The sequence below is a fragment of the Sorex fumeus genome, unplaced genomic scaffold, assembly GCF_029834395.1.
Source record: "Sorex fumeus unplaced genomic scaffold, SorFum_2.1 ptg000013l, whole genome shotgun sequence".
Classification (NCBI taxonomy): domain Eukaryota; kingdom Metazoa; phylum Chordata; class Mammalia; order Eulipotyphla; family Soricidae; genus Sorex; species Sorex fumeus.
In genome coordinates, this window is record NW_026606070.1 from 4,379,339 (window position 1) to 4,395,176 (window position 15,838).

General features: G+C 48.2%; 1 protein-coding gene across 1 annotated transcript in view; it reads left to right on the forward strand.

Annotated features, from left to right (window-relative positions):
- Positions 1 to 15,838, forward strand: part of WDFY3 (WD repeat and FYVE domain containing 3) — a 277,239-nt gene that overhangs the window by 198,842 nt on the left and 62,559 nt on the right. The window contains exons 33-40 of the mRNA XM_056111481.1: positions 661 to 896; positions 3,413 to 3,547; positions 4,033 to 4,212; positions 6,180 to 6,413; positions 10,254 to 10,353; positions 12,235 to 12,395; positions 13,586 to 13,815; positions 15,596 to 15,705. Coding sequence (XP_055967456.1) covers positions 661 to 896; positions 3,413 to 3,547; positions 4,033 to 4,212; positions 6,180 to 6,413; positions 10,254 to 10,353; positions 12,235 to 12,395; positions 13,586 to 13,815; positions 15,596 to 15,705 — 1,386 coding nt within the window. The remainder of the gene's footprint in view (positions 1 to 660; positions 897 to 3,412; positions 3,548 to 4,032; positions 4,213 to 6,179; positions 6,414 to 10,253; positions 10,354 to 12,234; positions 12,396 to 13,585; positions 13,816 to 15,595; positions 15,706 to 15,838) is intronic.

A 15,838-nucleotide genomic window follows, 5' to 3' on the forward strand; every position in this document is an offset into this window, starting at 1 on the left:
GCTGGGAGTGGTCCCTGAGCACAGAGTCAGAAGTACCAATATACCACTGAGTGCCACAGGACATGACCCCAAAGACAGAAAAAGAAGATAGAGACTTAAGGGGCCTGGGAGAGAGTTCAGAGGATCAGCGAGGGCATTGCACATGCAGCATCCAAGATTGGGGCTGTATTTTTTTTTTTCCCTTTTTGGGTCTCACCTGGCGATGCTGAGGGGTTCCTCCTGGCTCTGTACTCAGGAATCACTCCTGGCAGTGCTTGGGGGACCATATGGGATGCTGGGAATCCTACTCAGGTCGGCCATGTGCAAGGCAAACGCCCTCCCCACTGTCCTATCAGTCCGGCCCCTGGGGCTGTATTTTGCATTTCACTTTCTTCTCAGGGAAACAAAAGCAGGAAAGTTGAGCCCTGCTTAGGTCTTTCTGAAAACTGAGTAGAATGTTCCGTCAGTCACTGATCAGAAACGTTCCCCGATTCAGATCCACATGGAATTGTCATTGTCAGAATACGTAAAACTTTCCGGCTGTCTAATGGGTCCGGCCGCTGAGCAGTGAGTGCCTGTGTGGCCGTAGGTGTGTGGCTGAGCTGCTGGGGACTGAGTCCCCTGGCCTTGCCCGTGCCGTGACGAAGCGCGTCCTCGACATTTCCTTTTCTCCTCTTGCAGGTTTCAACGTGGGCAGGAGCGCCGGCGGCCGGTCCACGGTCAGGGAGATTAACCGGGACGCCTGCCACTTTCCCGGCTTCCCGGTTCTCCAGTCGTTCCTCCCCAAGCACACTAACGTCCCCGCCCTCTATTTCCTCCTCATGGCCCTGTTCCTGCAGCAGCCCGTGAGCGAGCTGCCCGACAAGCTGCAGGTCAGTGCTCCTGTCAGCAGTGGCCGCTGTAAGCAGGGCTGCCAGGTAGGAACCACCTAGGACGGCGTACGTGTCATTGTCTGTGTCACCCTCCCCACCCCCCCGCCCCCCACCCCCGGGTCCCGGGGACAGCCAGCCAACTTGAACCCTTTCTCGTGTTGAGTCTCTCAGTTGGAATTGAAAATGTGAACATTCTATAGAAGATTTCCCCACAAAGAATTTTTTTTTTAATTCGTGCCCCTCCCTTCTTTTTTTTCCTTTTTGGGTCATGCCCGGTGATGCTCGGGGGTTATTCCTGACTCTGCACTCAGGATTTACTCCTGGTGGTGCTCAGGAGAGCATATGGGATGCTGGGAATCGAACCCAGGTTGGCCACATGCAAGGCAAATGCCCTCCGTGCTGTGCTATTGCTCTGGCCCAGGCCCAAAGAAATTCTTTGTCCTCGTGAAGCCATTCTGTTCTCATTACAGTTAAACAGCGTGGCTGTCAATGCATAAAGACTTTTTGGGCGGTATTTGATGATCTAAGGAATGATTTGGGGGTACAGAGGGTTTTTCTAGGAATATGAATTTATTTCTGTAGAACTGAAAATGAAGAAAATGGTACGCATCCCATTAGAGGAAAGAAAAGAAGAAAAGTAGTTTGAAAATGTAGGATTTGGGGTTTGTTTTTGCTGTTGTTGGTTTTTGTTTTAGGGGGTGGGGCACGTTCAGGGTGGTATGGCCATAGACTGGCAAGCTACCTGTGATGTATTTCAATATGCCAAACACAGTAACAATAAAAGTCTCCAATGGAGACGTTACTGGGCCCACTCGATCAAATCAATGAATAACGGGAGGACAGGACAGGACAGGATAGGGTGGGGCACACCCAGCAATGCTTTGCACTCAGGAATCACTCCTAGCGGGCTTCAGGGATCGTATGGGATGCCTGGGATCGAACCCCGGTTGGCCACATGCAGGGAAAGCACCTTCCCTCATTGAATGTACTGTTACCGATCAGAGATGTTTCAAGATTCATAGCCAGATGGAATTGCAAACGTCAGAGAGAATAAGTGAAAGTTTTCATTTCGACGATGAACCTTATGGCTCCAGCTCCTCAAGCCTTGAGGCTCTGGCTGGGATCCCTAAACTCAGCTGGTAGAGCAACAAGATAGAGCATCAAAAACAAGAGATTATCAAGATAAATCTAATTGAATGACACATGTAGATATGGGAACGGTGCAGACATAAGAGACTCGAAGTGACAAGGGTTTTCGTCATTTTAGATGAAGCAATATATCAAATTGACTAAATAGAAAGATGGGTGACAGAGAGCAAAATAATGAAGTGGAGACGTGTGTTCCTGTAGCCATGTGCCCACCCTCCTCCCTTCCGCCATGGAGGAGGGTGCTTTCTCTTAGAGATTCATATCCAGATGAATCAACTTGGGTTGACACACGGAGCGTCAGCTTGTCTCAAAGAGGACAACACAGGGGAGATGAGCGTCCCTCTTGCACGGGCTCTTTCTCAAGTAATTAAGAATAATCGCTGCCACACTGTGGTATATTTTGGTTCCGTGTATTTTGAACCCCAGCACCAGGCATTTATTTATTGAGTGGTAAGACAAGATTCTTGGTGCAAGTTCTGACAAGGAAAATGTTTCTGATTGCTTGGTGCCGGATGACATGCATAGGAAAACAACGGTGTGCCTTTACTGGAGACTATTTAAAGATCTGGATCACTTATGTTTGTGGCACCGCAAAGGCTTACAAATTTAGCTTTTAAACTCATCTGTTCTATCGTAGTGCCAAATGCTATTCGAATCCCTTGTAGTAACTGGCAAAACCTTTTAAGTGAAAGCACAGTCTCGATCCTTGTATTGAATCAAGAGAGAGTCACTCTTAGCAGTTTGGCTGGTTATGTAATCTTTCAAAATATTCATGACACCATATTCCTACAGTGTTACATAAAACTGCTATGAATAAATCTGCTCAAACTATTTTTTTTATTTTGTCAAACATTATCTGTAATGTAAAACTGAGTTCGAATATTGCTGAGAGTGATAAAAATGACTTTGGTGGGCTTTTATAAAAGATCCTGCATTAGGGGCTAGAGCGATAGCACAGTGGGTAGGGCGTTCACCTTGCACGTGGCCAACCTGGGTTCGATTCCTGGCATCCCACATGGTCCCCCGAGCACCGCCAGGGGTAATTCCTGAGTGCAGAGCCAGGAGTAACCCCTGTGTATCACCGGGTGTGACCCAGAGAAGCAAAAACTAAAAAATAAAAGTGCCTGCATCGAAGTCACCTATTCTGTCATTTCATTTCTTGGCTAATTAGCATTTTTAACAGAGGTACTAGACAGAATGGCCTACCACGTTCAGTTGTTGTGCATTTAAAAAATAAATAAATAAATATAAACATGAGTTTTGAAATACGGAATTTGGTAAGGGTTGTTATATTTGAAAAGAAGACTTAAAAAAAAACAAACTGTTTAGAACTTGAGAAGCTCCGAGGGCTTCTTTGGGACCGACAGCCAAGCCCAGCGGCTCCTGATCGCGCTCTGCTCTCTCCTTTGCAGTTTGATTTAGATTCCATCTGGACGTTCATCTTTGGCGTTCCCGCCTCCAGCGGCCCCGTGGTCTCCTCCATCCACAACGTGTGCACGGAGGCTGCTTTTTTGTTGCTGGGGATGCTCCGTAGCATGCTGAATTCAGTGAGTTCCCCTGGCCCGGTTTGACCCCCCAACCAAAAAGAAAAAGAGAAAGAAAGAAACTTTTTTGTTTGTTTTTACCGCACCCCGCTGTGCTCAGGGCTGACTCCTGACTCTGAGCTCAGGGATCAGTCCCGGTAGTGCTCTGGGGATCCTGTGGGGTACCAGGGATCCCTCCCAGGTCTGCCCCTTGCAAGGCCAGCACCTTGACCTGCTGTCCATGGCCCCAGTCCAGCATCCCCGTTTCCATCTGAACCCCCCACGCTGACACCTGTGATGTTGGCTAGACCACCTGGGCACCGCCTGAGAAGGAGACTGTGCGGGTCCTACGGGCGGGGCCCAAGCTGGAGCCCAACCACCCCTGGCACCCCGAGGGCTGTGCCGTAGGCCACACTCCCCTGAGCTCTGCTGGTGCTTGGACACGGGCCCCGGGCACTGCCCCGTCCAAGCCCCCTCACTCACTGTCACTCTCTCTGTGCACCCGGCAGCCGTGGCAGTCGGAGGAGGAGGGCTCGTGGCTCCGGGAGTACCCCGTGACGCTGATGCAGTTCTTCAGGTACCTGTACCACAACGTGCCCGACCTGGCCTCCATGTGGATGAGCCCCGACTTCCTGTGCGCGCTCGCCGCCACCGTCTTCCCCTTCAATATCCGCCCCTACTCGGAGATGGTAAGGAAGGAGGGAGGGGGGCGTGGGGGAGGGCAGCACTGCCAGGGGCACGCATGGGGGGTCCCGAGGGGACAGGGACGGAGGGGAGGTCACATCAGTGGCGGGATTGCCACCGGGACGTCCATCGAATGCCCAAAAGGCTATAAACCCCAGTGTTGACATAAACTAGGGGATGAAAGGAAACTGCATACCCCGTCTCCACGGTCAGCAAATTTTTTTTTCCTTTTTTTGGTCTTCTGGGGCTGGAGCAATAGCACAGCAGTAGGGCGTTTGCCTTACAAGCGGCCAACATGGCCAACCCGAGTTCGATTCCTCTGCCCCTCTCGGAGAGCCCGGCAAGCTACCGAGAGTATTCGATATGCCAGACACAGTAACAACAAAGTCTCCAATGGAGACGTTACTGGGCCCGCTCGAGCAAATCAACGATCAACGGGAGGGCCTTTACCTTTTACCTTACCTTTTTTGGTCTTCTAAGCTTCTGACCCAGTGATCGTTTCGTGACTTTGTGCCCTGCCGTGTCACGGAGTCTGGCCCCTCTCACTGTTCCCCTGCTCTGCTCAGGCCACTGGGCACGTGACCCCATGCTGGGCACCCTCTGAGGGATCCCCGCCCCCAGGAGCTGCTCCTCGCTCCACATCCCGTCACGGGAGACCTCAGTCCACTCCGTCCAGGATTAGCCGTGTCCTGGATTCTGTCTTTTCACACACTTATCATCAGTTACAATAATTAGGGTTGGTTGTTCCTCAGAAATTAATGTATATGTTTGTCCAGCCCATGCTTCTTTGCAACTTCCTTTTTTTTTTTTTTTTTTTTTTTTTTTTTGGTTTTCGGGTCAGACCTGGAAATGCTCAGGGTTAACTCCTGGCTCTGCACTCAGGAATTACCCCTGGCGGTGCTTGGGGGACCATATGGAATGCTGGGAATTGAACCCAGGTCGGCTGCATGCAAGGCAAAGCCCTACCCACTGTGCTGTTACTCCAGCCCCTGTTGCAACTTTCTTTTTCACGATTTGTACTACATTAAAAGAGAGTTCTTAGGCCATGAGCATGTAGACTAGAGACATCTAGCATGAAATGCTGAGTCCCTTGTTTAGGAGCTAGAGAAAGATGCATGTTTCTCACGGCCCTGACTTGCTTTTGTGACTCTAAAATCCTTATTTTGGGTAAAAACAGTCTTTTTCTTGCTAGGCATCATTTTGTAATATGCCTTCTAGTCTATATTTATTTTTCTGCTCCTTCATAATTGTCACTAACTGTTTTGTTGTTGTTGTTTTCTTTTGGTTTTTGAGCCAAACCCATTGGTGCCCAGGGCTTCCTCCGGTCTCTGTGCTCAGAGATCACTACTGAAAGGACTCTGGGTACCATACATGGTGCCGGGGGTGAAACCCCAATTGGCTGAGTGCACGGCAAGCACCTGAACCCTTTTATCCTCTCTCCGACCCTGCTGGTTTCCTCATGAGCTGCAAAAATAGATCAGCCCTTAACTGCTGCAGGGTGATCTAAAATTCTGACATGTGACATCTCAGTGGGTATATGTTAGATGTGAAAACATTTCTCACTTTATTATTAATATTATTGTTATGTTAAATCAAATCACAGTGAGATACACAGTTACGAAGTTGTTCACGATTGGGTGTCAGTCATCCAGTGTTCCAACACCCATCCCTTCACGGCATGCATTTTCTACCACCCATGTCCCCAGTTTCCCTCCCACTATTATTACAGGTAAGTCGTTAGTGGCCAGATGGTAGATATCCAAAGAGCATGTGTGACCATGAGAAACGATGCTCAGTTACTGCGTTGAAAGCCGGAGTCCAGTGAAGGAATGTGAAGCAATGCACGGAGTACTTTAATAGGAGGTCAGCGCTAAAGGGAGAATCTGTCAATGCTCCAGTTTGGATTTGACGGAAGTAAGACACGTCAGATCAGGGTGGATGTGACTAGCCGGGCTCCGCCTGCCTTTCTCAGGTCACGGACCTTGATGACGAAGTGGGATCTCCGGCGGAGGAGTTTAAAGCCTTTGCGGCAGATACGGGAATGAACAGAAGCCAATCCGAGTACTGCAACGTGGGCACCAAGACCTACCTGACCAATCACCCAGCTAAAAAGTTCGTGTTTGACTTCATGCGGGTCCTGATAATAGACAACCTCTGTCTCACCCCCGCCAGCAAACAGACGCCACTGATTGATCTTTTGTTGGAGGTAAATGCAAAGAAATGTGCTTATATCTCTTGCGTGTAGCTTTCATAGAACTTTAAGAACCAAGCATGTTTTATGTTGTATACTTTTCTGATTTCTTTGTTTGTTTGCTTTGTGTTGGGGGTACACCCAGCGATGCTCAGGGGTTACTCCCAGCTCTTCACTCAGGAATTACTCCTGGTGGAGCTCAGGGACCATAAGGGATGCCAGGGATCGAACCCAAGTCAGCCACATGCAAAGAAAACTCCCTTCCCGCTGTTCTATTACTCTGGCAGATTTTTGATTCTTCTATATTGAAAAGGCAACACACATTAGACTCTGGGACCCTTTATTTAACCAGATGGTATTTGTGAGCCCATGTGGTATGGGGGATTGAATTTATGACTTCTTGTAGGCAAAGCATGCACTTGGCCCATTGAGCTCTTCTCTCGCTCCCTGGGCTATTTTTCTTTCTGTCGGAGGTGTGCTTTGGACTTTGGAATTTGTTTCTCTTCCTTCACGAAAAGCATGTTGCAGTACCCTTCAGACCGGGAGTTGACCAATGTTTTCTGTTAAGGAATAAACAGAAATATCATAATAAATAATAAATAAATAAATATCATAATCTTTGTGAGTACTACAGAGTCTGGTGCGAATACTCAGCTCCACCATTTAGCTAGACAATAGCCATAGACACTAAGTCAATCAGAGATTCCATAGACAAATAGACCCAGCCTAGATTGGGCCCATGAACCTTGGGGAGTCAGCTCCTTCCCTAGATGTGTGTGTGTGTGTGTGTGTGTGTGTGTGTGAATGTGTGTGTGTGTGTACATAAATGTATATATATACATATACATATGTATATGTTTTTGGGGTCACACCTGGTGATGCTCAGGGGTTACTCCTGGCTCTGCACTCAGAAATTTCTCCTGGCGGTGCTCATGGGAGCATATGGGATGCGGGGGATTGTACCTGGGTCAGCAAATGTCCTACCCATTTGCTATCGCTACTATTACTCCAGCCCCTTCCCTAGATATTTATATCCTCATCGCATCATCTCCTCAGCTTCCCTCTGCGTGTCCCTTGTGCGTACTGCTGAGGTACTATCGTGCCAGCCCTGTGGGGTGACAGGCAGAGTGGGTGCGGAGTGAGGAATTTCAGGCCAGGGAGCAGACAGAGGAGGTAGCCTGCCGTCTTAGTTAGCGAGGGTTGCTAAAACAAACTCTCAAATGAGGTGGTTTAGACGGACAGCTTCAGGGCCGGAGCAATCATACAGCACTTGCCTTGTACGTGGCCGACCTTGCACCCTGTATGGTCCCAGGAGACCCACCCAGAAGTGACCACAGAAGTGATCCCAGGAATAAGCACCTGAGCACTGCTGGGTGTGGCCCCCAAACCAAATATCATACGATAATAATATTATCAAACTGACAAGGTCTCCCACGCTCAGGTTCCCCTGCGGGCTGTGCCGGCCGTGGCCTAATGCCCACAGGTAGGGCTGGGCTCAGGTGGTCTCCGTGCCCACAGGTGGGGCTAGCCTCAGGTGACTCTCCTTTCCTCGTATGGCAGGGATCCCGTCCTCGGTGCCCACCCACAGGCCTGGTCCCCTCGTAGCCTCTTACTGTTTCAGGGCATGCTTGGCTCTGCAGGGAGGGGCGGGAGGGATCACAGTTAGTCCTTGGGACTTGCCTGTTCTGATAAATGGTGCGGGTGAGTGAGCCAGGAGCCAGCGGGCCTTCACTTTGCTTGTCCCTCTAGAAACGGGCGTCCCCCAACGCCCCATGAGCAGTTAGGAAAATCTCGAGAGAAAACCTAAGCTCAGGGCAAAGCAACCGAGCGCATCGTTTGTTGGTGTCCGTCAGGTCACGGCGTCCGTACCAGAGGCTGTGACAGGTCATATTCTCCGAGCCAGGCGAGAGTGAGCACGGCCCTGCTCCCTCTGGTGGCACATATGCGCCTCGAACATCTGCGGCTGGGCCGCCTTGGAAATGAGAAGGGGGAAAGGTTGTCCCTAGTGGATCAATCGGATTCTAGTCTTACATGCACAGACGTGTTCTGAGTCACATGCGTGAGTGCTGTCCCGGGCCTGCGTGTGGAAGACGTTGGGCCTCAGGTTCGGACGCTAGTGTTAACGCCCGTGTGTGAAACATAGAGGTGTTTGTTGTTTTGTTTGGGGGGGTGACACCCAACAAGGTTTCGGGGTCACTTGGGCCCTGTGCTAAGGAATTACTCCTGGCAGGAACGAAACATGTTGGCTGCGTGCAAGGCAAGTGCCCTACCCATTGTACTATCACTCCTGTGTGCCTCCTTTTCTCCCCTCCACACGCCCCCCCCCAAAAAAAAAACAAACACATAGCTGCCTTTTTAAAAAGCAACTTTATGTCAGTTTGTTGAAATCTTCAAAAGCCAGATAGAATTACAGGCATGAGGTTAAATAACAAAAGGGTCTTCCTAACACTCACCTAGATTCCCTGGTCAACAATAGTCATGCCTCTGGGAACTGTTGCTTAATTTGGTGCCCTAATCTTTTATCTGAATCATTTCCGTATTGTGTGAAGCCTCGATTCAAGCTACTGCCGCTGATGATGTTCATTGTCCTGAGTGTAAAAGCACCGAGAACACATTCCCCGGGAAACAGTTCCGGAAAAACATCCTTGCAGCACTCTTATAGGCACTGACGAAGCCTGTAATGTTCCTTCTTCCTAGAACCTAGGGCGCTCACAACTAAGTTTTGTGCTTCATTAGTTTGTATTTGCTTTGACTCAGGGGATCTTTTCCTGGCTGTCCTTGGGGACTGCTCAAGAACCAGTGCTCTTGGGGCCGGAGTGATAGTACAGCGGGTAGGGCATTTGCCTTGCACGCCGCCGACCCGGGTTCGATTCCCAGCATCTCATATGGTCCCTGAGCACCGCCAGGAGTAATCCTGAGTGCATGAGCCAAGAGTAACCCCTGTGCATCGCCATATGACCCAAAAAGCAAAAGCAAAAAACAAAAGAATCAGTGCTCAGGGGATACCCCAGGCCCTGCCTGGGGACCATCCAGCACCATGGATGGAGCCAGGCCCTCCCACACGCAGAGTATGTGCTCAGCCTGTTGCTTTGTCTCTGGCCCATCAGGGGTTACCTTCTTGATTACTAGTGTCTGATTACTGGAGCTTTTGTGTTTGATTTTTGGCTTTATACTTTATTTTCTCTGTCTCATTATAAACTTCCAGATCTCATTTTGGAAGTGAGGCTTAATAATAGCTTATCAGATATTTATAATTATTTACAATGTTTAGAATACTTTTTTTTTTTTTTTTTTTGCTTTTTGGGTCACACCCGGCGATGCTCAGGGGATACTCCTGACTCTGCACTCAGGAATTACTCCTGGCAGTGCTTGGGGGACCATGTGGGGTGCTGGGAATCGAACCTAGGTCACCCGCGTGCAAGGCAAATGCCCTACCCACTGTGATATCGTCCCAGCCCCTAGAATACTATTTTTTGAGGAATGAATTCAAATAGATATGTTTTTATCTTTGCTACAGTCATGCTGCTTTTTAAAAATTCTGTAGCAAGAGGTCAGAGCAACAAGATAGCAGGTGAGGTGCTTGGCTTGCATACAACTCACCCTGTCATCCCATATGGTTGCCCAAGCCCACCAGTAGTAATTCCTGAGTGCAGAGCCAGGAGTAACCCCTGAGCACTGTTGAGGCCCCAAAACAAAACCACAGCAACAAAAATTCTGTGGTAGAAAAATAAGAGGTGTAGAAGCGTATGTATCATTTCTTCTATTTTATTATTTACCAGTAAGCTTTTTAAATGTATCTATGGTCGAACCCGTGTCTTTGTTTTATCGGTTCTATTTCTAAATTTTATTTATTAGGCTTCCCCTGAAAGATCTACACGAACTCAGCAAAAAGAATTCCAGACCTACATTTTGGACAGTGTGATGGACCATTTGCTTGCAGCTGATGTATTATTGGGTAATACTTCTTTATTTTTGCCTTCTCTAATTACCTAGAGGTGTAAACTCGCTGGTGTATTTCCCTTTAAACTTCACTTCTCTTCTGTGCACTTCTTCCTCTTCTTTTTGTTTTGTCTTTTCTGTAACGAGGAAAGGGCTCCTCCTGATCTTTCCTTTGAACCTGGAATAAAGCATCAACAACAGGAAGTATTTCTGGGCTTGTCTACATCTGGACTCTCAGGAGTGGCAGGAAGAATTTAAGAAGGGGGGAGAGGAAGTTGGGGAGAATGTTTTCAAGAACCACAAAACAGTAAATTTACTGAGAAAACTTTAGTGTTGTCTCAGCGCGCAAATGTGCACTCTGAAATTGCGGTACTAGGTCCGACTTTTACTTTTGTCTATTGGGATCAGTCGTACTACCTGGCTGATGTCACAGAACACTGGGTTTTTTGGGTGGTGGAGTCCTTCAGAATTAGGGTCATACTGGGAATATATCCCAGAGAGGCAAAAATGTATAGTCGAAGTGACATCTGCACTTGTTTGTTCATTGCAGCACAGTTTACAGTAGCCAGAATCTGGAAAAAAACCTGAGTGCCCGAGAACAAATGACTGGTTAAAGAAACTTTGGTACATCTACACAATGGAGTACTATGTAGCTGTTAGAAAAGATGAAATCATGAAATTTACATGCAAGTGGTACTACATGGAAAGTATCATGTTAAGCGAACTGACTCAGAAAGAGAGGGATAGACAAAGAAAGATTGCATTCATCTGGGGAACATAAAGTAACAAAATAGGAAACTAACACCCAAGAATAGCTGAGATCAGCACCAGGAGGATTACTCCATAGCTTAGTGGCCAGCTGGGCATTCTAGAGGAAAGGGCAGCTCAGATAGAGAAGGGAGCACCAAATAAAGGGTGTTTGGAGGATCCTCCCAGGAGGGGAGATGCATGTCGAAAGTAGACTATGGACTGAACATGATTGCCACTCAATGCCTCTTTTGAAAACCACAGCACCCAAAAGGAGAGAGAGAACAAAAGGGAATGCCCTGCCATAGAGGCAGGGTGGGATCGGTGGGGTGGGGGGTGGGAGGGATGCTGAGACCCCTGGTGGTGGAGGGATGGGTACTTGATCATTGTACAACTGAAACCCAAGCACAAAAATTTGTAAGTCTACAACTGTACCTCATGATGTCTCACTAATAAAAATTTTTTAAAAATAAAAATAAAAAAATAAAAGCAAGGTAGTTCAGTGGAAGGAAAAAAAAAGAATTAGGGTCATGGAGGTGGCACAGCCCGTGGAGGAGTCACTCAGGTTACACAGGAGGAGCTGGGGGTTGCTTTTCAGTCAGGAGACGCCCTCCAGGGATTGGTCTTCAGGTGGTGTGGTGTAGTGGGCTTCCGGGAGACATCGCTGGCTTCCAAAAGAACCAGCAAGAGAACCGGTTGCTGGTGATGGTGGTGGAGGGGGTGACCTCTAGGGCAGGAGCACTAAACTGCAGTAAACTGTGCTTACTGCAGTTTCCATGAGGCTTTTTTCTGCCCCTGGACTCCACCGTCTCTAAAGGTATACTCAGACATAAAGTTTGGCTTGTTTTAGCTTTCACATAGCTTTCCCTGAGAATCCGAGAGCTGCTCGTAAGAGACAAGTAATAAAAGTTCTTTTAGTGCCTTGAAAGGTAATAAAAGGACTCAAGTCTATCCTGCAGAAATGATTCCTTCCAACGTGGTGTTTTCTTGCCATGGACATCCTTTTCTTAATGTCATACTCGAGTTAGTGTTTTACTACTAAGTACTATGGATGAACTCATTTTCCCAGGGCCTGGTTGGTAGGAGTTGGTCTCATGCTGGCAGAGATCCGATTTCTTAAGCTGATTTTTTCTCCCCTGCTGGACTGTAGGGGAAGACGCCTCTCTGCCTATCACTAGTGGAGGGAGCTACCAGGTACTGGTGAACAACGTGTTTTATTTCACACAACGTGTGGTGGACAAGCTTTGGCAAGGCATGTTCAACAAGGAATCGAAGCTTCTCATAGATTTCATAATTCAACTCATCGCACAGGTAATACGTCCTCACTATTGTCGTATAGAGCCTGTATTTTGCTATTGAAAAACTTTGCCTAACGTGTTATAAATTGATGGAAATCTATCCACATAAGATTCACTCGTTAGTGAATGTTAACAGGGTGAAAGCGAGTGGATATGCCAACCTGTAGACCTCCTCTCCCGCATGTATGCCCCGGTCTAGCCGCAGCCTTGCCTTGTTGGGTGGTCTCTCCCTCCCCGCTGATATGACTCTTTGCTTCCCAAGTAGCTAAATAGCTGATGTAGGTTTAAGTAGCTTACGTTAAAATGACCTGCTAGGTTCTTACAATTGGAACCACTTACAGAGCATGAAGAGTTGACATTAAAACACGGTCCTCTTGTGGTGGCATCTTTACCAGGCCGTTGCTGGCTCTGTTCCTGTGGAAATGCCTTTTTAGTGCTGTGTTCCCGTGACTCCGGAGTGTTAGCCTAGGGCCAGAGTGATGGTACAGTGGGTAGGGCTCTTGCCTTGTGTTCAGCCAACCCCGGTTCAATCCCTGGCATCCCATATGGTCCCCCAAGCACCGCCAGGAGTGATCCCTTAGTGCAGAGCCAGGAGTAACCCCTGCATACTACCAGGTGTGGTCCCAAAATAAAACAAAACAAAACAAAACCCAACAGGGTGTTAGTGTGACTTGGCATAATTTATGAATTGAATCTCATTCAACCTATAATGTTGAAAATCAAAGGTCCCGTCACTGTGTTATGTTGTTAGCCTGTAGAGTGCAGGAGGGTTGTTCTTTGTTTTTGCTGTTGCCAAAGAATTTTTCGAGATATACTTGTGTTTCAGCCAGAGAGCACAGTCCCTACATAAGGGAATAGAATTAAAATGCAAAAGTAACTTTTTACTAACGTTTTAGGGCCTTTCATCCTCCAGTCCTTTTGAGTAAACGCCTTTCATCTTAACAAATGCCGTGTGGAAGGTGAGCGAGGGGGCACGCTCACAGGGATCTCTGGGGCTCGCTAGCACCCAGCTCCTTGAACTGGTTTTTGCTTCTCTTGAGTTTCAAGGCTCCTAATGACAAGCGTCTCACCCGTTTTCACTTGGCATCTCTGTTCCTAGCGAGGCGTCTGGCTCATAAGAAAGCCGGGGATGATTCCTGTGTGAACGTTGAGCAGGTCCTTGTGTGTGTCGCTCTAACCTAACGCACGCTTTCCTATCTTCAGTCGAAGAGAAGATCGCAGGGGCTGTCGCTGGACGCGGTTTATCACTGCCTCAATAGGACCATCTTGTACCAGTTCTCCCGGGCACATAAGACGGTTCCCCAGCAAGTCGCTCTCCTGGACTCGCTCAGGGCCCTCACTGTGAACAGGAACTTGATCCTGGGGCCTGGGAACCATGACCAAGAATTCATTAGCTGCCTGGCTCACTGCTTGATTAATCTTCACGTTGGAAGGTGAGTTCTTGACGTCCCTGTTACCATGGTGAGTTGATTCTGGCAGGAGAATTCTATCCAAGCCGGCCTATTCTACTGCTGTGATGGTCCCATGTCTTTTTTCCTTTCATCTCAGTTGAATTTAAATCTTTTTTGTCTGTTTGTTGTTGAACCACACCTAACAGTGCTCGGGGTAACTCCTGGCTCTGCACACAGGAATAGCTCCCGACAGACTTGGGGGACCACATGGGATGCCGGGGATCAAACCCGGTTCAGCCTCTGTGTGCAAAGCAAGCACCTTGGACACTGTATTATCGCTCCAGTCCCATTATTTTAATCTTTATGCAAAAGTCAAACTCAGATTTTCCTTTTTTTGCTGTGAGATGTCTTTTCTTTGTTTTTCCTTATCTCTAAATGTCTTTAAGGATCACTCCCCTTTGCATTTTTTAAAATTTAAAAACTGCCAGGCACTGAACAGGAATTGTGATAGAGCATGCTCACCGGAGAACCTTTTGCATCCCAGTTGGCTGCCTGTGGCTGGGAGGAAAGCAGGAGGCCCATTGGGGTGGGTCAGGCCTGCAGGTGCTCGCTAGAAGGGGCTCTGGCCCCAGGGAGCAGCCACCTACTGACTTGCCACTGGGACCTGGTTCAGGAGGAGGTGAACCCGCCCAGTACGGGGTGTGCCAGAGGAAGAACACTCACATGACTGCCCGGAGACACAGTTCAAAGGGCTGAGTAGACATAATAGGAGACTGACACCCAAGGACAGTAGTCACAAGGGCCACAAATATTTCCCCATAGTTGGAAGCCTGCCTCATGAGCTGGATGAGAAGGCAGCTGGGATAGAGAAGGGATCACTAAGACAATGATGGTTGGAGGAATCGTTCAAGATGGGAGATGTGTGCTGAAAATAGATAAAGGACCAAGTGTGATAACCTCTCAGTATCTGTATTGCAAACCATGATGCCCCAATGTAAAGAGAGAGTATGGGGGAAATTTTCTGCCATGGAGGCAGGGGGTAGGGTGGGGTGGGGGTGGTGGGAGGGATACTGGGGACATTGGTGGTAGAAAATGTGCACTGGTGGAGGAATGGGTGTTTGATCATTGTATGATTGAAAGTGAATCATGAGCGCTTTGTATCTGTAGTTCATGGTGATTCAATGAAAGAAAAAGAAAGGAAGGAAGGAAGGAAGGAGGGAGGGAGGGAGGGAGGGAGGAAGGAAGGAAGGAAGGAAGGAAGGAAGGAAGGAAGGAAGGAAGGAAGAAAAGGGGGTTGAGTGGAGAGGCATGCAGGATGCCTCAGTTTGATCCCTAGCACCACGTGGTCCCCTGAGCACAAGCACGAGGAGTCCCCAAGCACCACCTGGTGTGACCCATAACTCATCCCCACCTCCCGAAACAAAACTAGCAGGACTTGGGAAACTACCAGCATTTCCTTCCTGCTGGAGGCACAGGCATTGGTGAGTACGGTCTTCAGTGAAATCTCAGCAATGCTCAGGTTAAAATGCCAACTGTGGTTGGAAAAATAGCATAAAATCTCTCGGCTCGCTCTGAGGGTTGAGTTCCGTTCCGACAGGTGGACAGGTGGATTTGTGAGCCCGCCCACCCTCTTTAAAATGAGATTTTTGGTGTAAGCCAGAAGTTTAGTTTAGAATCAGATATATCTATCAGTTGTCTGTCTGCCAGTTGTGAAACTTCACGAAGGCGTCAGCGTTCCCTTGGATGTGCAGGGAAATACTCCTCAGTCGTTGTGATTTCCCGCCCCAGACTTGACTTTCATGTAAACTGATGGATTTTTCAGCAACGTGGATGGGTTTGGACTGGAAGCAGAGGCCCGCATGACCACTTGGCACATTATGATCCCTTCTGACATCGAGCCGGACGGAGGTTACAGCCAAGATATTAGTGAAGGTAATCAGTCACCTTGACTGTTTTTTTTTTTTTTCCCTTTTCTATCACTTAGGTCCAATTTTTAAAAAAGATAAACAGTTATTTCCCAGCAGGGGGCGCACCTGTGCACATGCTGAAGTTTCCCTTCACACAC